At 39.7% G+C, this 25842-nt stretch overlaps 1 protein-coding gene across 2 annotated transcripts in view; it reads right to left on the bottom strand.

The window, feature by feature from the left end:
* Positions 1 to 25842, bottom strand: part of adamts14 (ADAM metallopeptidase with thrombospondin type 1 motif, 14) — a 40025-nt gene that overhangs the window by 4924 nt on the left and 9259 nt on the right. Inside the window, exons 3-17 of one of the 2 annotated variants that reach the window (XM_029456359.1) lie at positions 22168 to 22324; positions 19272 to 19468; positions 14609 to 14692; positions 12572 to 12719; positions 10278 to 10383; positions 5763 to 5906; positions 5452 to 5584; positions 4718 to 4831; positions 4380 to 4528; positions 3241 to 3413; positions 2878 to 3011; positions 2082 to 2205; positions 1852 to 1932; positions 345 to 508; positions 91 to 256 (exon numbers count right to left, since the gene is read on the bottom strand). In XM_029456359.1, the coding sequence (XP_029312219.1) occupies positions 91 to 256; positions 345 to 508; positions 1852 to 1932; positions 2082 to 2205; positions 2878 to 3011; positions 3241 to 3413; positions 4380 to 4528; positions 4718 to 4831; positions 5452 to 5584; positions 5763 to 5906; positions 10278 to 10383; positions 12572 to 12719; positions 14609 to 14692; positions 19272 to 19468; positions 22168 to 22324 (2074 nt within the window). Of the gene's footprint in view, positions 1 to 90; positions 257 to 344; positions 509 to 1851; positions 1933 to 2081; positions 2206 to 2877; positions 3012 to 3240; positions 3414 to 4379; positions 4529 to 4717; positions 4832 to 5451; positions 5585 to 5762; positions 5907 to 10277; positions 10384 to 12562; positions 12720 to 14608; positions 14693 to 19271; positions 19469 to 22167; positions 22325 to 25842 lie in introns of both variants that reach the window. The other variant, XM_029456358.1, reaches the window with a different exon arrangement.

Raw genomic sequence — 25842 nt, 5'->3', positions numbered from 1 at the left:
ATTATATATTAATCTTTGCTGTTTTCTGAACAGAAAAGTAACAATGTGCAACTTTAATTGCTTCATTTATTTAAACATACACTCACTGACCTCCCCCGCAGGGTTTGGAGCACTGAGACCAGCTCTTCAGTGCCCACTCATATGTGTCCAGTTCAGCCAAAAGAACATTGTTGTTGGTAATAAGCGGTAACAGGTCCTCATGTATGATATACTTATAAGTAAGGCTGATCTTGGCATCTTCTTCCTGGGGAATGACCTGCAGCGAAGTGAAATGAAGTTTATTAGAAAAACAATGAAACTCAGGAAAAAGTGAAAAGTGATGATCCTGTTGCAGTCCCACTCACCAGCACCACAATGCCTTCATGCAAAGGGCCAGTTGTTTTCAGCGTCTCCTTTTCACCATTGAGGGAATACTCCCACTGTAAACCATTTTCGATGAAGGTCTTTGTTTCAGCCTCTTCACTTTTTGCATTCAGTATGAAGTTTCCAGTAACTTGATTCTTCACAGCTGTCAGTAACGAGTGAAAAAAAAAGTTTTTTATGCATGTGTGGTGGGAAAGAATGTGTGCACATTATGTAGTTTTTAGTTTCATTCATTAAAAATCTCAACAATTGAACAGAGCTTCGGGATCAACCCCTCCCCCCCGCCAAACAACAGTGAGATTTTCCTTAAAGCAGGGAACGTGTCAGTATGTATTTTGAGATATTTTGGCGCTGTGGTTAGCCAACGGTCATTTTTCTCCAAGTTGTGTGTCATCTCTTCTTCCCATGAGCTAATAAAAGCCAGAGGAAAAGAGGAGAGAAAATTGTTAGGGCTGAATGCCTCGGTGATCCTGACTCACCATCGTCAGTCGTACAAAGAGCTATTGTAATTTCAAAGGTCACTCTTTCTCGTACCTGAAGACATTTTAGAGCTCTGGTCTGATTACTTCTGACACATTGCTTTGTACTGCATTTAAGTGCATTTAAAGATAAAACCTTCAACTATCTATTAGCCTCATCTACATTCTGTTCAAAGTCATGAGCGCAGCAGTGTAGTTTAAATCAGAAAGCTTTTTTCTTTTCATACCACCACCATAGCATCTGTAATGTGAGTTGATTGTTTGTCAACTGTTCCTGTTTAAAAAAAAAAAAAAGGTTCTCACATATATGCTGTGCGTTAGATTAAGCAGATGACATATAAAACACAGCACACCATGCTAAGTGATCTTTCCTTTGCAGTAAAAAGCTGTTATAAAAAACTTTATTGGACTGAGCCTCAGGGACAAGGAATAGTGTATTCTTGTGTGACAGAAACTATACTTTACACCAATCTAGACAGACACCACAGGGGGGCATACATACTACACATACTGTATGTTAATAATAAATTATTTATATTTATAGTCTTATATCCTGGCACTATTTCTGATCTCTTAAAGGAATACTCAATGGAAAATGTGTATTTTGAGCATCAAATATGCTCTTTAAGCTTGAAAGCTGACTGTATACACACGAGGTCATGTAGTGAACTGAATTATAAGTTGTATCATAGTTACGTGTTTTTATTTTAAACTCAACATTCATTCAGATTATAACTCGTACATGCCATTCAAGAACAAATGTGATTTTTGGAAAGACTTCTTGCTGTTTTTCTTGGAGCCAAAGCTGTTGTTATTTAGTGTGTTTTGGGTGAACTGGCCCTTTCATGTCCTTTTTTAATTGAGTAAAGAAATTGAACTCGGTGATCCTGTGCTCTGGTCTGTACCAGTCCAAGAAGTTAAGTCTTACCGTGACCCAGTAATTACAATCATGTGACGTGGTCATCAAACACACACACACTCACAGACACAGGATGAGAGACACACTCACCAACTATATGAGGGGAAGTCTCGTTCTCTTCGATAACAATGTGGCGTGCTCCTATTGGGATGTCGAACATTTTCAGCATTCCTAATAAGACAAAGACACGCGGCACAGTTCAGCTGGGAGCCACAGCAGGCTCTTCTTCTGGGCTGTAATAGCGGCCAATTATTTCTGAATCATGTATTTGAGACACAAAGTTTGATCTTTTGTGGGATGACTTAGATGATGATAATTACCATTCTTTTTGGGCGTCTTGGTCAGCGTCAGCTTGACGGTGCGACAGTGGGAGTTGTCCCCCTCACACACTCCGCATTTGTCCTCTTGTTTGTAAGAGCCAACCTCCTTGTCGCAGCCTACATGCTGTGAGAGGGGAACGCAAAGGCAGTCAATCAAATCAGGGCAACGGTGAGCCTGACATTTATGCAGACTGAGATTACTCCACTGGAAAAATGATGCCATGGGAAAACGCTGCACGCATCTGTTTCGGAGGTTTAAAATGATGCATATTGGAAACGCACCCAGACATAACAAGAAGCTAGCCAAAACACAGAGTGGCTGGCCTGCAACAATAAAAGTCTCAACTTTATGCCCAAGGTGAATACTGAGACAAAATAGTGTGTGTGTGTGTGTGTGTGTGTGTGTGTGTGTGTGTGTGTGTGTGTGTGTGTGTGTGTGTGTGTGTGTGTGTTTGTGTGTGTGTGTGTGTGTGTGTGTGTGTGTGTGTGTGTGTGTGTGTGTTTGTGTGTGTGTGTGTCATCGCATATCTAACGGAACTATCTTTAATCATCAAAATACACTCTCGTAAAGGTTAAGGCACTACAGAAAAAGATGGCATTTCCAAACTCATCTTCTATATTTATTATGAGGATACTGAACTAATAAGAAATGATTGTTCGGGGCAACACTGCTTGTTGAATGAATTATTTATAGGAAACTGTCATTTATATTTTTCTTCTATTTAATTAACTTAGATGGTCTCTAATTTGCAACTTAGTATGCTTGTAAGTGCACGTAAGTTTAGTAGAAACACACCAGACACTCTCCTCGGGCGCACACGCTGAAGGGCTCCGAGTAGCTGCAGCGGGTCCCATCGTGCATCACCTGGTTCATGAACACCACCTCTCCTGTTTCCTTTGACTTACAGCTGAGCTCACACTTCCTGGCATCTGAAAACACAAAAACAAACACCTTGGTTCATGCAAATATCTTCAGTATTTGAGAAAGACATGAGCAGGACACAGAGGCGAGATACCACCCACCTGAATCAAAATTTTCGTGAGAGCAGTTGCTCCTGCAAATGTAATCTGTCCGCTTGTTACTTTGCAAAAACAACAAAACTTTAAAGCAAATCTACGAAAGGCAGAGCCAACTTCTCTTCGCTCTTTACAGACTTACCATCTGGGTGCTCGTACGGCAGCCAGGTGTGCTTGATGTTTTTGTGGTATTTGTTGCTCCTCTGGACGCACTGCTGAGAACGGAAGTCCTCGTAAGGGCCAGCACACTCCTCCATGTTGCACATCTGGTAGTCGAAAGCAGAGCCGGGGCAATCTCGACCACCGTAGGCAGGCCTGATAGATGAGAAAAACAAAAATGAAGACGTTTTCCATCATGATCGTCCCAAAGATTGTCCTTCTTGGTATAATTCCAGGAGGTTTTGATGGAAAAGATGGATTTAAAAAGTATGGGGACTTTATGAGATGGAACAAATATTATGTGGACTAAAGCTCCAAAAACTCAATTTATTAAGAGGTGGATTCCTGCAATGACCCTTTTAATTCATTCTGTACTTTCTTTAAAACTACTTATATGCCGTACATCTTATAATAATTGACACCTGTCTTTGCATATCCTTATGAGACGCCTCCCTTTTTATGTGAAGGGGCTGTGTTACTTATAGGCAGCTGGAAGCCGAATAAGATGTTAAAAAGTTCAACTGTATTTTAATTGTACTAGAATGATAAGCTGATCCGATATAAGTTATACTGTAAGTTAAACTGTGAACAGTGTGTGGGAAGAATGCTGCCGTTTATAGTGTGGTAGTATAATATTGATGATACACCCCTAGCAATAATGAATTCACCATTTCCAAACACATCAGTGTTTCTTTTGGCTAACACTGCACATCTGCAAGGGGGAAAGTTTGGCAAAAGACGGTCACACCAAAACACGACACACATGCTTGACTTGTCTTCAAAAAAGTATGTATAAATAAACGCAACACTTCCTCTGTGGTATTACACTTTTTCAGCCGTGTACTTGCAGTACACCATAGATCAGAATTGTGAAGGCTCTAAAATTAAGATAAATACTTCATTATATGCTGTCAGAGTAAACAATGAAAACTAAAAAATGAAGTAAAACTTAATATAAACACTAACAAATTCTACATGACATTCATAATTAAGCAAACTTAATCATAAAGTAGTAAGTAAGTAATCAAGAATATAAACTATTTGGCTCCTGGCAGAGTAGTGTTTGTTTCAATGTGTTCTCTGTATCTCGCCACTCAGACTCAAGCCTTTGGTAGTACTCACGCAGGGTTGTTGCACTGTCTGTTGCGGGAGCGAACTCCTCCTCCACATGTTCTGGAGCAGGAACCGAACTTCGACCAGGAGCCCCAACTCCCATCGTGGCCCTGAGGCTGCTGGCTGGATCTCCAGATGCAATGGCCTTTGAAGCACCACTGAAAATATCACAAAGACAGGATAAAAAACAATGTTCAAAGACAGAAAGAAAGTCAAAAGACAAAAAGTCCAGATTAATGACAGGGACATTTAAAACTGTTTCAGGCTTTTAGTTTTTCTCTCTATTTCTTATCTCCAGAGAGCTCCATTGTACAAAAAAATAAAACAATAATTGATTGATAATCCACCTTTCCTGGGGCACACTCTGTTCCATCCACCGGAGGACCTTTTTTGGTTTTACAAAAGTACTGGTTTTCAGGGTGACTGCACCACAGCTGCTTGCAAGGGTCGTAGGTTCGAAACTAAATGAGAAAACAGACATTTTGAGCTTTAGTTATTCTTTTTGGAAATTAAAACAAACTCATTCATTTAACTTTTTCAAGCTGCAGGAGGAAAACCCAGCCTTACTGTGCATCATTATCACACTCGGCTAAATTTAAGATTATTTTAAATGTTTTAAAGCAACAATCTTGAAGATTTTTATTAAAATAAATGTCTGTTAGGTCGATCGAGGTAACACATTGGGGATTGAGCCAATGGCCCACTGATAAAAGTATTGCAATATTTATATACTTGCAGTATTACCAACTGGGTGTCTGGCGACCAACAGTAAATAGGGTGTCGCCACTTTAAACTCCAGTGAGAGGCACATTCTTGACTTTCTATAGGAGCATCTACCACAGTGTCTCTCAAAAGAGCCTTCATGTGCTATTTCCATGTGAAAAAAACATAACCAGTTGTTTTTATGTGTCTATATAATCTGTATTTGTATTGTATTATCATACCATTATCTCTTGTAATGTATTCTCAGCTTTTCTGGTCATGTAATAGACTTTCATGGGATTTCTGCTGATTAAAGGGAGTAAATAAATCAAATCAATCAATCAATATTTCGGGGATGACACAGAAATTAAAGACTTACAGCGGTGCACATTTTATAACCAACACCAAAATCAAAGCGGCACTGCTCATCCATCGAATAATTAATTCCAGGGAGCTCGGGAAGCTTGGGCCACTTGTGTTCAAAGGGATCATCCAGAAGGCAATCATAGGAGCTGGAGAAAAGATGAGAACAATAGAGGCGTATATGTGAGAGCTTTGGAGAAATAAGGAGAAGATTCCACAAAAAACACACACCAATAACATAGAGCTGCTTCACACATAAGCTTTGCAATGTAAAAACCAATATGTGGAGTATATGAGAAGCCATGGAGTGAGGGAAACGGAACGTACTGGATGTATCGATTGAGCTCCTGCTTGCTGCAACGTGACCAGTGATAGCGGTGGAAAGCTGCTTGGACAAGTGGTGCCATGATGCTGCCCATACTGGTTTCATCAGCACAACGATTCCCCTGGCCGTCGTGCTCCATGCCGAGCCTGATGGGGGGGGGGGGGGGAGGTTTATTGAACAGCAGGAGAGCAAAGAATAGGAGAAATAAAGGAAGAAAATGAAGTATTGTCCACCAAGTATTGAAAGCTGTTCTCAATACTTCTTCTTTGATCATATATTCTCTAATCTCAAACTATTTATAATGTCTCTTATTTATAAAAAGTTACTGAGCTGCAACAATCAATGCTGCATTGAGAAGTTTGGTACATTTCGCAAAAGGAACAAGAGGTCCAAAGTGCCACAGAAAGATTAATAAATTAAAACTGTTTTCTTTTACAACATTTTTTCATAGCAAACAGCAGGACTTCAGCTCTCAATGGTGCTACTCAAATCATTTCTCAGTCATTTCTTTGTAATGAAATAAAGTGGGATGTTTTCTTTCTACAAAGAGTCCCCCATTAACTGCCCCGTTGGCTGAATTTCTTAACACGCTGACATTTCCATTTGTCTTTAGCTTGAGCTTAGAATATCATATCTAATTAGCCATTGACACAGTGCCACGGCCTCATGGGGAGCTGTTTAACAACAACAAAATAATAATGACCTTTTTTATTCTTTGATATAATGAGGTGTCAAACCTTACTGGCCATGACAGTGGTAGGTACATTGTATATTTTTGAATAGGACAGAAAATCCAAGGAAAATGCTTAAGCTGTTCAAAGAGACTTATTCACTCATTGATTAGAAAACCCACTGAGTTACGGAAGCAAGTGGAACAGAAAGCATCTGTCTTTACTTTCCACTGATAATTAACTGACATGTTGTCTACAGAGGCTCATTAAATATGATTCATTCCTGTGGGATCTGACGACATGAATTCTCAAAGCTCGATCTAAAGAGCAATTAATTCCTATTTCACAGATATTCAGTGATAGCACAAATGTATTATTTGGGGGAAATCAGCTAGAATGCAGTCTTTTCAATTTTAAGATCCATTCCCTAATCAAACAACCACATCTGTTCTGTAAATATCATATGCATCATGTGATTATGTACATAATGAACAGTATTTTATGATCTTATGTTGTGTGGAATGTGATATTTGTTAGTTTTTTGTAAACCTGCCCGGAGACTGGGGATGAAAATGAGCTTTTAGCTTAATCTCAGTTTGATGCATCAGATCAGAAAGATTGAAAATATTGTTATACGTGGTCCCTGTTAAATACACTAATAAGTAAAAATAGACAACTCAATGCATCTGCAGAAACAAATACCATAATGATATGCACATTTTGTCTTCTTTTTCTTTTCTTTTGTAACTTTTCTTCTTTTTTTTATTATTTCTTGACTTGTTGAGGTTCTTATATACAAACCTCTGAAGTGCCCTGACCCTATTCAAACTAAATTCAAGGAGAGAGACTAGATTCTCCATTTGTCGAAAAGATGAGTGTCTGAAGCTGCATGTTTTTCTTTTAATGCATGTTAACCTTAACATAAAAAGTCAACTCTAAAAATCTATTGAGACACTCTTCATGTCTGGTTTGAAGGACCTCCAAGTCTGCGCTGTTTGATGGTGGTGGCAGCGCTTTCATGAATATAGGCTTTGCTACATCTATCAAAACACATGGAGAAATGTACTAAAAGTAAAACAATTATTTCTATGGATTCCCAGGACGAATGTAGAATAAAGTTTTGGTTTTAACCAAGAATGACCGCTGTAAGGAGACAGCTGTTAACAAAGGATCATCTTGATTTTGAGCATTGTTGCCGATTCATAGGTTATTTTGCAAGTTAATGGACATTAACATCTCTTTATCATTTTCAGTCTGTTATGATATTTTGGTATGTTAGGTTGTGATTATATGAAAAGGACAGTGATAGCAGGACAAACATAATGAATGTTAGTGTACACTTAAAACCAATTTAGTTTAAAGTTGTTCTGTTTCTTTCTGCAAGAAGACTGTGTAATGGAACATTTCATATGTTTAGATGATGCAAAGAAAAGCTGATGATTATCCTACTGATTTTATTAGTTTAGTTTAATTTATTTGCACATATCCACGTTTATAAAAGACAGTAAATTGAAAAATAAGGGAAAAATTAAAACATTGTGTAGGAGAGGTTAGATATGCAGATACCTCCCCTATTAAATATCATTAGTCATGCTTAAAAAGAAAAAGTATTATGTTTAATTAGTAAAGTTTAACTTTGACTTTAACTTTTTTTCTTGTTTTAAAAAAAAATATTATAATAGGTCTTAATTAACTGTGATAAAATTCTTGGATCCCTCAACTTCTGTCGGCCATTAATGTCATGTAGAGTCAATGATATAGTGGAGATGTTTCAGTCGAGATTACAGTAAAGCTGCTTTGACAGATTGACTGTGTGTGTCTGAGGGAGATATTTGGTTCAGCACTCTGAAACTATTGAACCACAAACACCATTACAGTGCTAATGTCATCCAGTTTGGTGAAAGTGATGCAATCAAACACTGAGTTAGTCACGCTCAGACATGCATAGCATTGAGTCTGTCCCCCTTTCCACTGTGAGCAGTTAAGGTTAGTGACCTGTTCTTCTGTTCTTTTGTCAATCAAGTCTGTCTGGCCACTCGTTCGATGTTCTTGCCGCACTAGGTGGCACAGCTCACAGACATTACTTCATAAGCCTTTAGAGCCCCATTACAGGAGAGGAAGTCTGTGTTAAATGGACCAGAAGTTAAACATGAAGTCTTCATGACCACAGGCAGAAGCTGCTAATAAGTGCAACTGAAGCTCAACAAGAGTGGATGCAGCCTGTCGCTACGCTAAGCTTAAATAACAAGGAGCCATAGAGCTGTTAAGTAACTATAATGTAGTAATGTACTTAACTCAAAGAATAGTAGTTTGATACTTTGGGAAATCCGGTTATACGCTTTCTTGTTGAGAGTAGATGGAACAATCAATCTGTCTTTACAGTAAATTTAAAGTAAACAACTAGCAGCCAGTTAGCTTAGCTAAGCATAAAGCTCAGAAACAGCTAGTCTGGCTCTATCTAAAAGTAACAAAAATCAGCCTATTCATACCTTCTAAATCACATTAAAGCACATTAGCACAAGTTGTATTTCGTTTTTTTAATCCGCACAACAACAAACAGTGTATAAAGAAAAGATTTGTGGTTTTATGGTTGGTTAAGTGACATCAAGGTGCTGGTAAGCTGATTTTGTTGCCTTTGGACAAAGCCAGACTAGTTGTTTCCCCTTTTATCCATGTTACATCTAAGCTTCATGAACACAATTGTCACAGCTGTAACACGTTCCTGTGGATAGCCTACTGAAATGTATTTAACTCCCCAACGAGTACTTAATTCGATTTTATTTTTAGATTGTAAATCTCCACCCAATCGTAATATCCACCCAAGCCACCCTATAATAAAAGTGTAATGAAAGCCACTTTATTAGGTGGACCTGTACAATCTAATGTAATCCAATACAACAGCCGTGCTATATATCTTTAATTAGCTCACAATGTTTAGTTTTAAGTGAAATTGTGGGGAACGTGTAAATGATATGTTTATCATTGAGGTCGTATTAAAGTTGGTGTTGTATTGGTCTATTCGGAGCCCTGGAGTGGCCATAGAGAGAAAGAAAATGTATATCGAGGCCACGATTTACTAATTTGTGCGTACAAGTTATAATTCATAGCCTCAATTTAATGATATCGTTTGATTGCAACAATTAAATAATTTAACAAACCTGGCAGTGTACAAGGCCAAGTTATTAATTCCAGCCGTCACCTGCTTAAGGCACTTGTCTATGGAGACTAATCAAACTTTACTTTAGCTTGAGGATGCGTTATCAAGGACTTGACTAGCAAGGGATTAATGTAAGTAAGAGATAATTAGCAAAGATATTGAGACTTTGTGGATTACATCGTTGGCAGTATGCTGACTTGGAGATACATAAACTTGCAGCAGGTGCACTGAACTTCATGCTTCGGGGAGAAAGGCTGCTCTGTTGTGCTGGCTCTCTGTATATATACTTATTCCGTGAGTACTTAATACAAATTAATGAATCGTGGCCTCGATTTGTTTATTTTTTCTCCCTTTGGCCACTCCCTGGCTCTGTAGAGCTACATCATATTGAGAGGTTTTTCTTTTTTTTTGTCCTTTCCATTCACATAGATGAGGGCGACAGAATATTAGAAACACCTCTCAATGAAATGTATTGAGTCAGTTTTTCTAACAGCAGAGCTGAAGAAGTTCACTCTGGGTACCTGCATGCACATGCTGAGGCATCCAGATGCTTTGGTTTGTTAAAACAACAAAGTCATGTTAAAAGGCTCCACCATGCACAGACTACCATGCAAATCTATCGCCATAATTGGATGCAGTAAGAGCCTGAGAGACCCTGCTGTTCCTTTCATCCTCATGCCATTACTCACACATGGCCGGTTTCGTGAGCAACCACAAAGGCGGAGGAGAAGCCGTCCTCGTGGTTCAGAGTGCAGCTCCTCAGTGGGTGGCACATCCCTGTCACTGGAGCGTAACCTGGGCAACAGAAAAGACCACACAGCCCTAATCATCAAGTACCAGGATGAAGGTCGTGACATTCTCATGCAATGCGGATGAACGTTGTGGAAAATTTGAGCTACATAAGATTTGATTGCAGTCATTTTGCTGGTCTTAGTCTTTACGTGCTGGCTGTCTGAGCTAAGATTAGCACATGTTCAAAAAACATCAGGCCGTGATGATTGCTTTCAATGTATCTGTCAATGATAGATCTACTTGTCTATATGTGTGTACTACTTTTGATCTGACACAGTAGGTTGTGTTTAGGCAGTACAAACAAACACTTTAAGTAAAACTAAAGGAAGCCATTTAAGGAAAGAAGCTGTATAATGCAGGGTAATGCAGGATGTTTGCAGTAAGTCTGCATTGAGAGTCAGAGTAGTAGTTCAATGATTATAAAGTACATGTTTGGCCAAATTCACATACTATAGCTTTTGATGGTAACACCATAAAGGCACTTTGCTTAGTGCTAACTCACAGCAGATATTACAGAGTTTTAGAGAGGATGTGAAGGAGCCGCCTGAAGCTCCTGCGTGACAGCTTCTGTATTGAACATCTCCTCACTACACATAAGAAAAAGTCCCGATGTAAGCAGCAAGCTCGGAAGCCTGTCATCCGCCCCTGGCATCACAACATCACAACACAGTTCACCAAACTTTTTAAGCAAAGCACAAACATTAAACATGACTCGATCAAGAGGTGTGCAGCGATTCAGCTTGGCGCGTTTTGATTTGGTTCAGAAGCACGCTTGTCCCGGCCTCCTGTAGGCGGCTTTACACATCATGCTTCCTGACCATCTGAAGACCTTTTTTGGCATGCAGGTAAAAAGCAGAAAATGCAGCAGACAGACAGCCGGTGATGAAGAGTCTTGAAAAGCATCAGATAAATAATTATGGTGTTGAAAAAGAGAAATGTCTGCAGCAAGGCAGTCATAGCAGAGTATTTTAGTTATTTTGCTAAAGTGTGATAGTGATGATCCAGATGATTGATGGTGCTTTTCATAAATGACAACAAAATGAACACATTTCGTGCTGCGAGTGAAATAGTGAAACATGAAAGCAGCTGTGGAGCATGACCCTTTATCTGAAAGGCAGATAAGAGGAATTTAAGAGAATGCACATTGCGTTCCCACAAAGGGAGGTTTTGCACGTTGAAGCGAAAAGGTGCAGCAGCAGCAGCTAGGGGTCATGAGTATGTATATACTCATATGTCATGAGTGAGGAGAGAGGTGGTCTCTGTCATCTGGCTGATAAACTCAAACACCGGCCCACACTGCGTGGGAACTTAAGTCCATGACAAGGAAGACATTGCAGCTATTCCACAAACTGAACAGATTCCTCTCTATTTATCCCAAAGCCACAATATCTGTATTGTGTAATACATTATATTCTATCATCTTACAGCTAAACTTTGACAAGAGAGTGTGATGCCTGCTCGTGACCCCGAGACACAGCGCAAGGTGCCATAGATACCAGGCTTGTTATGAATACAACACAACGGTAGCTATGGCAACACCCGGAGTTGTAACAAGCAAACCAGGTAGCTCCAGGTTGTCCTCTAAACATGACACATGTGCTTTAAAAGTTAAAAATATAAACAGCTCAATGCAAAATATTGAACTTGAGCACAGAGGATGTTTGTCCAAGATTCTCTGGCAGGTTTTGCTGCTCGCTTCAAATTTTGTTTTGAAGGGCTGAAAAGAAGAAATACAGCATGAGACAAATGCTGAACCGACAGAACATGTATGGTATGAAACTGCACCAAATGATTGCATACATGTATTATTAGGATTGAGTGGAGAAAAGTTCATACTGAACATTACACAACTGAATAAAAAACAACGGTTAGTTTACATAAATGAGGAACTAACATACATTTTTGTTTTTTCTCTACATGCCAAAAAACCTTCTTGAACAATATCAATCTCAATTTGTCATATCCAGGGTGGCATCAATGTCAAGTCAGCAAGGTGTTGGAAAGATTTATTTTCCTGTGAAGTTGCCGTGGGCAGAAGTGGGTTTGTGACCTCATCTGCAGCCTCTACTTTCAAGTTTCCATCGACCTTACCTGGGCAAGACTTGAAGCCAACCCCTTTTGTGAATGGAAGCAGATATCAGCATTCAGTCTGCACAGTCCTCGATCGAGAAAAATACAGTACCTTGCATACCTGCGGGACCGAAATCTTGCCTTGTGAGGAAGATGGCGTGATCGTGGTACTCGTCGTGGTCGGGGTCGCGTCGCTGCTGCGTGTTGGCCCATCGGCACACCTGCTCCAGGCTGCGGGATGGGTTGCCACGCTCGATCAGGCTTATAGACTGCAAGAAGCAGGAACAATGTTTAACCTCTCAAACTGTGAATAGAAGTAATTGCTCACTTCATTGATTTTACTTTCAAAGAACACCGCTCTTTTGCTGAGGTGAGAGAAAAATACACTTTCGCTTCAGTTTTGCATTAACTTTCACTTTGAAAATCAGAAAAGGAGAAAAACCTTTCCTACAAGCATCTGTTCCTTCTAAGGTACTCATTAGTGAGACGAAAAGTCAGAGTGAGAATAAAAGCTGGTTGTCCATATTGTCCATAGACTGCAGGTATTTCATTGTAAGAAAAGCTTTAGGATTATAGGTATTAGTTGTATTGAAAGCTAAGAAATTCCTAAAGGCCAGAGTTGCATTGTGAACATAAAGAACTGCAACATGTGGTGTTTTCTCTCACATTGAATTACGACTGCAGAAAGACGATTTTCAAGGGGAAACTGTTGTTGGAAACGGAAATAGTATAATAAAGTGGAAATGGAAGGAAAAATAATTCTGAAGATTCAGCCAATTTAATAACACAGCTCAAGTCGAGGATGAAATAGTTTGGTGACTAACAACAACACAGCTCATACCAGAAGGAACATCCAGAAAAGCATTTGTCTTTCCTCTGCCAGTATGACACATTCAACGCATTTGAGCTCATCTAATTGGTGCCGTGTAAACAGTATCTTTGCTTTGGAAACCAGACAAGAGAAGCAAAGTGGCCGGTCTCCAGGCAGCATCAGTCAGTTATGTAGATTAAAAGGCACACAAGGATAATGAGTCAGGCACCCTGGAGTCTGTCACAAAGCACATCATTTATAGTATATCTGTAAATCCTACTATATAATTTGCATCCTGCTAACAACCCAATACCTAAAAGGTGACATAATATAGTCCCTATATAGTTTTTTATGTAATACAGGTTATTAAAACAAGCATCATTTAATTAATATTTAATTACAGTAATAAAAGCCAGGTGGGTCTTTTCAGTATGTTTGTGCTCTGCATTGTGTACATATGATTTGTCTGTTACATAGACATTATATCAGTCCCTGCTATACTGAATGTAAAGGTGTGTTTGTCTGTGTTTAAATGTGTTAAGATTTTTAAGAATGAAACAGTGGCTGCACATGCACATGCAAGGTAAATATGGGGGTTAGCTTAGCTTAACATAAACACTGGAAATAGGAGGAAACAGCCTGGATCTGTTTAACGGTAACAAAATCTGCCAACCAGATTCTCTAAAGATCACCAATTAAAACGTTTGTTTAATCCGTACTCGCCTTTGGATAGAGGCTGGCTGGCTGTCTCCCCCTGTCTTTAGTCTTTATGCTAAGCTAAGCTAACTGCCTGCTAACTCTTTTGGCAACACATTTACTGTACAGAGGTCAGAGTCTGTGTCTACATCTAACTCTTGGAAAGAAGGCAACAATATTCCTTTAAAGTGACTAGAAATAACTTGTGTATATCTTTTTTAACAGGAAGCTGATAAAGTGTCTGGCAAAATGAAGCTAACATTGTATATTTCTTTCTTGTACATAAAAGTAATGCGTAGGATAGAGTTTTTAATGAGCTGCACCCACCTGACCCGTTATAAGAGCCAATCTGGCCCCACCGACCCACAGAAATATGGATTAATCAACAACGGCACCCGACCCGCAAAGCACAAACTTTATGGATTATAGTACAATTGTCAAGCGGACTCAGTTTGTGTCTGTGTGTGTGTTTGAGAGAGAGAGAGAGAGAGAGAGAGAGAGAGAGAGAGAGAGAGAGAGAGAGGGGGGGGGGGGAGAGGGAGAGGGGAAGAGAAGGTGGAAGATGGACTGTTGCAGGCAATGTTTCTGTCAGTAATTAATAACTTACTCAGAACTCCTGTCAATTTATGACTAATGTGTGACATAGCTCACCTGTCTGTACCCGACCATTATCATGCGGACAAGAACAACGTTGATGTTGGTTCCCAAAGATTCATCATGGTAGATTTCATCAACCTGAAAGAAAATAAATGATCTGTCACTGATCTGAGGGATGAAAGACAATGCACTTGAAAGGTGACTGAGAATGTCTCACAATATTGCAGAACACGTACAGGTCATCTCGGTTCAACTATACTTTGTGTATTTTAAATACATGTAATGAAAAGGACTCAAGAAGATAATTATGGATGCTCAAAACAGAGGCTTCAACTTGTCAAATATCTGTCGACTAACATTATCAAACTGCACACAACAAGCTCATTGTGGCTCCGCTACTGTGTGATGCTTCACACACTCGGGTAATCAAAGGTACAGACAAGAAGAGATGCTCTTTGTAGTTTGTGCTGTTGGGATGAATTAAGTCTTCATCAGTTACACAGTAACAATTGATTTACATCCCTTTTGGAAGTTGGACTGCTTGATCAGATATCTGCTGATAGTGATCAGTACAGACATATTAGATGTTGCTCTTCCCAAATGTTTTATTTCTGAGCGTCCCAGCAGCAGGCTATCAAACCACAGTGGAGTTTGTTTTTTCATCTCCTACAACAAGCTTAGAATCATGATGAAATATATTAAGACATTGGCAACCATCCAATAAAACCAGTGGGGTTACGCAATGGCAAAGAAGCGTGACCCAGAAATGTGTCGACTGCTATTTAGCTTTATAATAATGCTGTGGTATGTAGATGCTTAACCCAGGGCCAAGCAAGGATCCCATTCAAATCCCAAATCCAATTTCCACTTGAGTGTGTTTTTTCTTCACCAGATGGTCGCTACATGTCAGCACTCCTCCGGGGCCTCATATAGTCAATCAACTGCTTCGCTTTGCGGTTCATAAATAAGTTCCGGGGAAAGTAAGGAGTGAATATTTCTTTTTCCATAAATCAGTAAGTCATTTAGTTGGGACATGTTGGTTATGGATTGTAATTAACCAACCGAGGGACTCTCGATCGGTAAACATGGAGTCATTTAGCTTCACAAAGCACCCTCACATTTCTCCTCTTAACTTGTTTCTGAGAGGAAACACATGTTTATAACTGGCATTTTAAGGCACGTGGGTCAACACTGGGTGTGACAGACTCATAAACTTAACATGATATGTCATGATACAGGCTTAGAAAATAATTCATGCAACATCTGTGTATAATTTAACATAATCCTCATCATTTGTGCATAACAAAGTGCCAGGGGTCCAACGGTACTTGGCACTGGAAGTGTGAGATTGTTATTATAATTCTACTGTGTTTCTCTCATTTTTAAGAACATATTAAAAAAAGTTTTTATTATTCACCCAACAGGAATTCAGCCATTTTGGATTTCATGCAAACATTTTAAACACAAATTTGATAACTTTAAGATGAGAACTCTCACAACTTTGCTTTGATGTTAAGACTAGTTAATAATTCACACAATAATGTCACAAGTAGGCTTGGGAGTAACACGTTGGCGCCCCCTTATCGCTTTTAGGCTTCAAACGCATTTTTCACGTCCTTGAGATACTCGAAAACTCACGAAACTTGGCACACACACTAAAACCTGTGAACTTTGCAAGAATATACAGCGATTGGATTATGCATGGCAAGCATTAGTTGGGACATAGGTGCTCGGATATTCACGAAATGTGATAGCCACATTTCTCTTATCATTTCGGACATCTTCACATTTGTTTTCATTAGCTCTGCTCCAACCGAACGTTGGCCATTTAGAATTTTGTGTTTCTTTCATGTATTTTACACAAATATTTTCGAAATCGTCCTAGAGACTTTTTCCAATTTGTTTCAAATTCGGTTGGTATAAGTCTCTGACTAATGTGACACTTCGAATGATGATGTCATAGGTACCAACACTTTCTTCCGACTAACCTACAACCATCTCCAAAGCAACTGTTAGAAATAATTGAAGGGAATAATATATTTAAGGCTTTCACCAACAGTGCCAGTCACACTCTTATGAGTGCAACCCAACAGAGCTACTTTAAATAGATTGTCTTTCATTTTACTCAACAGGGTTTAAAGTGGCTGCTGATAAGGCTCAATAGTTGATCTAGTTCTATTCAGTATAGGTTATGCTCCCCCTCAACCACTGTTATGCTGATGATACCAAGCATTTGAACCTTCTAACTTCCTAAACTTGAATACCGACAAAAGCTCTGGTAAATGGTCCAGTATTAGTTGTTTTTGGTCCATCTGTAAAACAATCAATCAGCACATTAACGGAACAGTTTGAACTTTTGAGAGATATGATTATTCGCTTTCTTGTCGAGAGTTAGACGAAAAGATCAATACCATCCTGTACCACTGACTGTATGATTTTTGCAAAATACAAAGCAGTTTGTGGTTTCACAGGGAGTTGCGTGCTGAAACTATTTCTTGGCCAGGCCAGTGACTCCCCTGAAGCCAGGCTAGCTGTTTACGCTGGCGTTTTGACTTGCTAACCCAAAACTAACCACCTCATGGCTGCAGGGCCTAAGAGCTTTTCTGGCGGAAACCCTGATTAGTATTAATTTATTTGATAAAAATGACAATCGTGCCACAAGATGAAAAATCCAAGATGATGTATAAACAAACAAACAACTAGACAGCAATCAGACACACAGACCTTGCAAAGGTTGTTTTTCATTGTCAAAGCAGCAGGCTTATTTTTCATATATTTGAACAATGATGTTGTCCAGTCTCAAAAACAGATGTGTCATCTTTCAGTCTCTTTTTTTAAAATATCTGTCCTTGTGAATCTGTCCTTATAAAACAGTATAACAGTGTGCTACTCTTTGCTAAGACGACAAGTGTGTGCCACTAAATTATGACCTTGCAGAACAAAAGCTCTGTCACTGAATAGATGCTATCTTGGCTTAAATCCAAATTTGCTCTGGGACGCAGGGTTACACCCAAGGCATTTAAACAAAAATATTCCATTCACAGAAGCCCATTCAGGTAAATCAAGGCTGTAAAGAACACTCAAGTGACCCCAAATTCTCACAGATTTGTTATGAGCTTAAATTCCTAGACTGGTCTATACTGACCTATATACGTGTGTTTATGTTGGACCCGAAACAGAGAAGCTGTTGAAAAATTAGAACAGCATCAAGAAATAGCATTATGGAAGTTCAATGACGACTTTTGTGAATACTGAAGTTGCATATTTTTCCTGACTCATAACTCTATGCATTCAGCTTTTGAAAAAAACGTTTTGGCGAGTCCTCCAACCCCACGTATACTGGGATAATTACAAAGCCAGGAGGAGCACACTGAGGGCTGGAATTGGACTGTTGTGGCTGAAAATGAGAGTAGCAGCTGTGGGCTACAGGCGCTAGGTGTCCCTGGCTTGTGTACAGCATCACATCGACGTGGACAAAACCTGGTCCGCGCTCAAACAACACAGCCATTGTGCGGCAGGCACCTCAGCAGTCACCTTGGCTTCGCGCAGACAGGATGTTCAGTAATCAATCCCTCAGGGAGAGTTTCTCCAGGTGGTACTACACATTCTGCAGCCACGGAGCAGGGATTCAGAGGGATTTGGGTGGGCAGAGCTCTTTCAGACACAGCAAGCCTGTGGCTTACGAGTAGAACTAAAGAGTTTTGACCCTCGTTTGTTCAAACTGCGCCTTTCTTTCTGGAAGTCGTAAGTTTCTCTCGTCAAATCATATTGAGAATATATAGATATTACTTTTAAGAACTTCACTTTCCCTTTATAGCTCAGTCCATTTCATCCATAGAGACTTCCAGAAATGATCTTCCAGTGATCTGAAATAAGTGCGTATCAGAGAGCACTAGACACCAAGGACTGATAATTACACTATTGCAGCCACTTCGCAGTATGATCAGCAAAGGTCATTAATCAGACATGTCTCCCTGACAAAGACATTTGGGGATGGAATGTGCATATAATATCCCAATTAAATAATCACATCATTCCATGTCTTGGAAGTGCGAGTGAACTCCTGGCGCTAGTTTCCATGACTGCCCCGCACAGCTCCCAGTCAACTTTCTAATTGGTCTAGTGCAGCTAATCAGACCACCATGCAGGGTCCAAATGGTAACTGTTACAGAGTGAAACCAGCACCCTGTGAAAATCTGACTTGAGGGATTTGGTCCCATTAAGCAGATTATGGTGGTAGGAGCTGGTGGAACCCGTAATGAATGAGCTGAGAATTATTTTTTCACCTCTCATCGGTAATCCATAAACAGCTAGAGAGAGTGGGGGTCTGGGGAGAAGTGTGGCAAGGTCTGATGTCAGAGAAGACACGGAGGGAGAAATACCTCCACAGGTAGAAGATCAACAAACTCAGCAGCCTTTTCACGTCAAGGAGGGATATTAATAGAGCTGCAACGATTAGTCAAGCAACTATTTTGAGAACAGATTAATTAAAGTGGTTTTTCAAGCAAAACTGTTTTTCGAGAATTCGAGCTTCTCATGTTATTTTCTCCGACTTGTTTTTGTTTTATGTAATAGTGATTTAAATATCTTTGGAGTTTAGACTGTTGGTCACCTTTGACCTTGAAAATAATAAGCCCATTAAATTGAAAATGAAAGTTGCAGGCCTGGATATTTAATGTTGGGAATTTGCATAAAGAAGAGCGGATGGTGAACTTACTATGTTCATGAGCGTGAGGACATAATTCTGCACATGCTCCTTGCCGTGGAAGCGCACCACCGAGTCGTCCACAGCCAGCAGCACCTCGATGTTGTAGTCATCTTTCTTCGCGTGCCTCCTCTTGCGCTCCGACTCAGACAGTTTATGTTTGACGAGATCCAGAGCCGTAGGGAGATCTGCGATCCCGAAGTCTGTCACTGAAAAATATGAGCAGCACATAAACAAGTCAATGAACAGATTTGGGAATCTCATGCATGTACATGTCTACTCTATCTTCAGCTACTGTGGAGTGAATTATGTCTGTGTCAAACCCGACATAAAACAAAATTCTGTCTTCAAGTCCCAGGATGCGCAGGAGGAATCCTTTGGGATTATCGACAGGCCTGTGGACTTTATATTTTCTAAATCACTTGATCTTCAGTGAAAATACTCCCCTTGGATTCATAAATCGTTGGCCTACAGAGTGAGAAGTGTATTTCCTCTCAGCCGCACATTTAGTCTAACTATAATATGTGCATTCATAGCACGAATCCCAGCTGAGTCACACCAATTCCAAACAACATTAATCCATGTCATAAAGCACTTCAGCTGTTTATTGGAGGCGTGATATCCACGCACAGAATGCCGTCTATCTAGCTATGTATGTATGTGCTCATCAGAGGTGAAAGAAAGACATTTAATTTGGATTTCACAGATTCAGGACAGGACGGAAATTGTGTGATTGCCCAGATCTCTGGAGTTGAGGAGATGGAAAAAATAATAAAAGTGATCATATGTTTGGAACAAAACAAAAAAATGGAATTGCTATCACGTGAGAAACATCACAGAGGCTATTTTTATTTCTAGCAGTATTTCATTAAAAATTGTCAATCAATAACACATTTCGGATGGCCTGTTATCTAAATAAGCAAAAAAACTAACAAACCGAAACATAATTTCCTTAACAACACTCTTGAATGCAATACAAATGAAAAGAATGCTTCGACACAGTGAATGTCTGGCAGAGAATGGCTCATGTATCATAAAGACTCGGCATGTTGCTCGAAGCTATGAATTATGATAATCTTTTGTAAAAGACGATAGTGATTCAAGCCTGCCAGATACAAACGAGTCACGACACATTGTCTTATGCATACCAGAACATCTATTGGATGAGGTGTTTTCAGAAGCACTTTATTCTAAATAACAAAAAATAAAAGATAAACAGATAAATGCATAACAGATGACAACTCATTTGCACCAGTGGTGGAAGAGTTCATTAAGATAAATGTGTTTAACAAATGCAACAGTTTGACTATTTTTAATAAGCAGTAAATGCAATAACAAAGCCGTAAATGTAATGAATACCACATATATTTTTACATAATACAGATATTATAATGAGAGCGACAGCCTTAATGGGACATTGGCTCGCCCAGCAGAACAGAAATCAGAGAAAAAACCCACGAGTGAAACTGTTAATAGATGACACAGAACACAATACAGGACACATATACTTTCTTCTCTGAAGAATCGGTCACTAAAGTGAGGTTGATGTCGAAAGGTGTTTTGCGTAGGTACAGAAACACGCATGGACAAGGTTGAAATGGCAGCTTAATTCATATGCAAATCCAGTTGCATCGCTTTATAAAAGGATGCCGCCTCCAAAGACAATGAGCCCAGTGACTTTCACGAGGGCGGCTGGAGAATAAACATAAGGAGGCTTAGAAAAATGTGAATGAGTGAAATGATTAAAATTGAGAGAGAGGAAATAGATGAATAGACGCTGAGAAATTGAGTGAATCAGCGAGTGAGAGTCTTCCTGCTCCAGATGTTCAAGCTATTGTTGTAGGAAGGAAGGAATAGAAAAGGAATTCATGATGGGGTTGACTGCGAAGGAAAGGTCACCCCCCCCTCTTCTCCCCCATCCTCCCCTGTCCCCAGTACTACCACTGGAGCCCAGAATTCCTCACTTTACCAGCTGGGTTCAGGAGCACTGCATCTGCCTAATAAATATAGAGCAGCGATAGGAGTTTGAAAGCTGCAGAGTTTCAGGACAGTACCAAGAGCTGGGTGAAGTGACCATGATGAGGTGAAACGTTTTAGCTCCATAACTGAAAGTAAAGTATTCTTACATTTTATGATTTATGTACAGTTTTAAACACTGGCTTCCATTCATTTTACTTCAGCAGGTAAATTAGATTAGCAGCAAGTAACGGTTGCCTGTTTACAAAACTAGCACACATGACGCAACATTAGTATTAATGTTGCGTCATGTCCGTTGTTTGTGTGAAATTGTCACAATTAGCATATCAATTCATGAGTTATGACGAAAAAACGTGTTTTGTGAGGTCACAGTGACCTTTAATTACCAAATAATAATCAGTTCATCCTTGAGTCCAAGTGGACGATTGTGCCAAGTTAGAGGAAAATGTCTCCCAGGTGTTCTTTAGATATTGCGTTCACGAGAATGGGACATGGACGTACGTACGTACTGATGCATGAACAGACGATCAGAAAGCAAAATGCCTGAAAAAAAGCTTTGTAGAAAAATGTATTCATATTCCACAAAGTTAACTATCAAAAACAATTAGAGTTTGGAAACCAATGGTTTGCCGGAAACAGCAGAAACACATTTCTAAAATGTAAGTAAGTATGTAAGTATGTAAAGTATAGATGAGTTGTAATAAATGGGCTAGAGCATGCACAACCACTGGTGCTTTAAATGCAGTTAAACCACTTAGTAATGATGCTGCTTTATTCTATTCTATGATGTACTATCAAACAAACTTTGCTACAATGAACCTCCGGCGTGCTTACACATATGCACTTACTCACATGTGCACACCCATGAGCTCACACACAGTCAACACACACAGTACTTTTTGTTTCCACTGACGTCAGCCTCCTCTCCTACCTTCATTGTGGAGGTCCTCCCGCCGCTGGCCCGTCTCCCGCTTGATGGCTGACCTGCGGTAAACCACGTGGACACGCCCCTTCACTTCCACGTCCTGCTGGCCCTTCTCGAGGGGCTCGATGAAAAACTCCCCATTATCAGTCCGGATCAGACCTGCCTGGAAAAAGAGGCCTTAAAATTAGTGCACCCCTCCTCCTTCAAAGGACGGTAATTCCATTGGAGCCAGTAATTATAGTGTGCCTGATCAATTGGAAGACTTTGAGAAGGGCTGGATATGGGGAATGACGCAGGTAGAGACCATTTGGAGGCACCCCCAGCAACAGATTTATCGAGTGTCACCATGTTTTTACACTGAACTGGACAATGAGAAGCAATGTCTCCTTTCAGCCGTACGTTCTGCTTTATGTTTTTTTTAATGAAGTCAAAGCTCTGTTGGTGCTCGGACACCAATCTGCACGCTCAAGAGGGACAGCCGTCATGATTGGACACTTTCTCAATTCCATGAGTGTTTGACAGAGGGATAGAGGAGCAACAACAAAACCAAAGAGATGTCTCTGCAGGATGCATCCTCCTTTTTCTTTCCTGCATCCGAGCTGAAGAGATAAAGCTGAGTCTTAAGTGGTGTTGGCACAACACTTAGGAGAGAGCAAACATTTGCACGCACTGATTTCCATAAAGTAAACATCCTCTCTGTGCCAGGCCTCTTTGTTGTATACCTAAAGTGACTGAAGATAAATATTTGAATGGACTGTGTAGGGAGGTCATCATCCAGCTCTGCTTACCGCCTGAAGGAAAACGTGAAAGCTGTTATATTTATTCCTTCACTCTGGATTGATTCAGTACAAGCATTTAATTAATTTGATAACTTTGATTGCACGTGTCCTTCAGGGATTTTTAAAGCCGTGTGATAAACACATTTAATTATGTCGGGGGCAATTACAATTTCTTTACCATTTATTCACAGTCATTTCTGTCGACAAAACACATTTGTAGATAACAAAATGTGTGCTTCGTATTAGTTGATTTCATTATCAGCTAGTTTGCTAATAAACATAAGTGTTGCTGTTGGACTGTGACTCATTTATTGTGTACACTGCTACCTACCAGATAAGTGGAAGTGGCCATAATAAATATATTAATGTCCATGTATCAAATGACAATGTAAAAAGGGGTTGGGCATAATGATAAACTTACAAAGAATTATCACCTGAATATGCAGCTCCTCTCGGCTTTATTGAGCTTTAATCCTGAAAGAAATCAGTCGCTGTTTCAGCTTTTCATAGACATTCGCCGCCGCTTTTAGTGCTATACTGAGTTTTTGCTACTTTACTGTTTTGGTTCACTCTCACCGCTCATACCTTATTTTCAGGCCATTTACGGAGAGTGTTTTATAGCAACAAAAAAGAGTGAATATTGGACTTGCATTCATCAGACATACAAAAAGCAAAATACATGATAATGTTGCTCCATAACATTTGTAAATAAGCAACTTTTACACAAATGTTCACATAAGTGAGAGCACTGAATTTGTTGTTCACTGGATACAACATATCTCTCTGCTCTCTGTCTGCTGTACACATACACTCCACCAAGCTGAGAGTAAATAAAGGGATGTGGATTCAATATCTGCATTCATACAAAGCTTTTACTTCCATCCACTATGTATACCCATTTATCCTTTGGGTCATGTGAGGATAGGAGGCTTTCCCAGCTCACATTGTGCAACAAAATATTTTAACATCCATCCAGAGAACATTGTTCCCTCATGTTTCCTGCCACACTCCGTGAGCTCTGTCCAATAAAATACAAATAAATACAAATTTTCAGTCATTAAGGGTGGATCCAGAGGGGGTAATTTGTCATTTATTTTGTAACAGCTTGTAATTGTTAATTAAGCAACAACACCAAACCCAAATGTGACCTAAATAAGTCGACACATTTCTTCTTTGTGTTGCCATGTTGTTTCTATAAAGCTTTATAAGCACAAATTGTGCTTTGTGAAAACACTGCACAGTGCAGTTTATTTAATTTCTCATATTGCTACTCCTTACGAAGAAAAAGAGAAATCTATCCAACCTATCATTATACTCACGAAGAAGGCACACCAACAAGACTCTGGCAAGAATGTGTGTATTTACAGCTGCAAAAGGAAATCTAAATACAGTGCAGTAAAGAGGACATTGTGCCTAAAAAAAAAACCTCAAAATCCTCGGCATGCTGTCGCTCGGGAATAACAACACAAACGCCGCGAACTTAAGCGTGGACATATGAAAGTAAGGGCAAAGAGGAGTGAGAAAGAATCTGTCCAGTCGCTGACCAGGAAATGCCAAGTATGACATGCTCGAATACTTCCTCTGTGGTCTCTTATTTCAGCAGTGGGTGGAAAGAGAAGCCGGGTCTGTGAGGGGAGAGAGCAGCAGCATCTGGAAGGGCCTACAGAGGGACCAAATGTAAACATATGTACACTGCATGGTGAAGTTTGGGTTTAGGGAGGGGGTAGGTTTGTTTCTTATCACTGTAAGTTGAATATCTTTGAGTTTTGGGCTGTTGGTCTGACAAAACAAGCATTCTGACGACGTCACGTTGGGCACCAGGAACTTAAACTGGTCGATGTTGTTGTTTATTTACTATTTTCCAGCATTTTATTAGGCTAAACAATTCATTGATTCATTAAAAATAGAATATTTTCAGTTAAATATTATAAGTAATGTCACATGTAAATCAAAACATAACTTAATACATTTAAAATACTTATTGGGCCCAATAGTGTCACATGAAGTTGTAATTCTACAGTTTGGCCACTATGTGAAATCGACTTCAAAGCCCAGAGCTGTTCCTGGGGACTTTACAAACTCTACCAATCCAATAGTTTGGTAGCCTATATGTAGCCTGGGAGGTGAAACCCAGGGCTAGAATAAAGTCACCCAGGCAGGTAAAGGTGAACATATAGATATTTTTAGGGATGGTAATGCCAGTTGATTAGTTGGTCCAGACTGAAAGAGCAAGAGAGGTTAAGTGGTGCTGAGGTAATCAGGTTGCTCCATGTTCATACACCTGGGATTATTATAAGATCTTTATCCGCAGTGGAGGATACAATTCACTGAGCAACACCTGAAGCCGAGGCAATGAGGCGTCCAGCGGTGTCACTGACAACGCACAAGAAGAGGCAAATATAGCTAACCCTTAAACTCACCGGTGCACTAAATTCCACACATCCGTAAGAACATCTTTGAAGGTGGATATTTTTACTGTATGTAATTTCAAAGAGACTTCTTTCTGCTGTGCAAACTAGCAGTGTGAGTCCTATGACCTCTGATTTGTTTTCTTCACTTGGTTCCATCGTCTTTTTTTCAATCCGAAAAAAACTTAGATTGAACATGAGTCTGCAGGTATTCATTTCATTATGAATACTGCCCAGACAACCTGTGTTTAGCCTGAGAGGCAAGAACCAGGGGAAAACAATGCTCAAATTGCTTTGAGCGTCGAGTAATAATTGAAGGCGTCTCAGATGAGAGAGTAAAAAAATGTTAACAACTCAGATCTTCTGTCATCTGGACTGTGGTGGTTGGACAGTAAGAACAATGGCCTCATTCACTCATTCGTTATTAAGAAGAAATGTTTAAATCCACTTCACCAATGTTTTCTTATATGGGATTTGTTCTTGGGTAAGAACAG

The sequence above is a fragment of the Cottoperca gobio genome, chromosome 19 (genome assembly GCF_900634415.1).
Source record: "Cottoperca gobio chromosome 19, fCotGob3.1, whole genome shotgun sequence".
In the NCBI taxonomy this organism is placed as follows: domain Eukaryota; kingdom Metazoa; phylum Chordata; class Actinopteri; order Perciformes; family Bovichtidae; genus Cottoperca; species Cottoperca gobio.
Note: the sequence above shows the minus strand (reverse complement) of the source record. Positions and strands in the feature narration are given on the sequence as shown.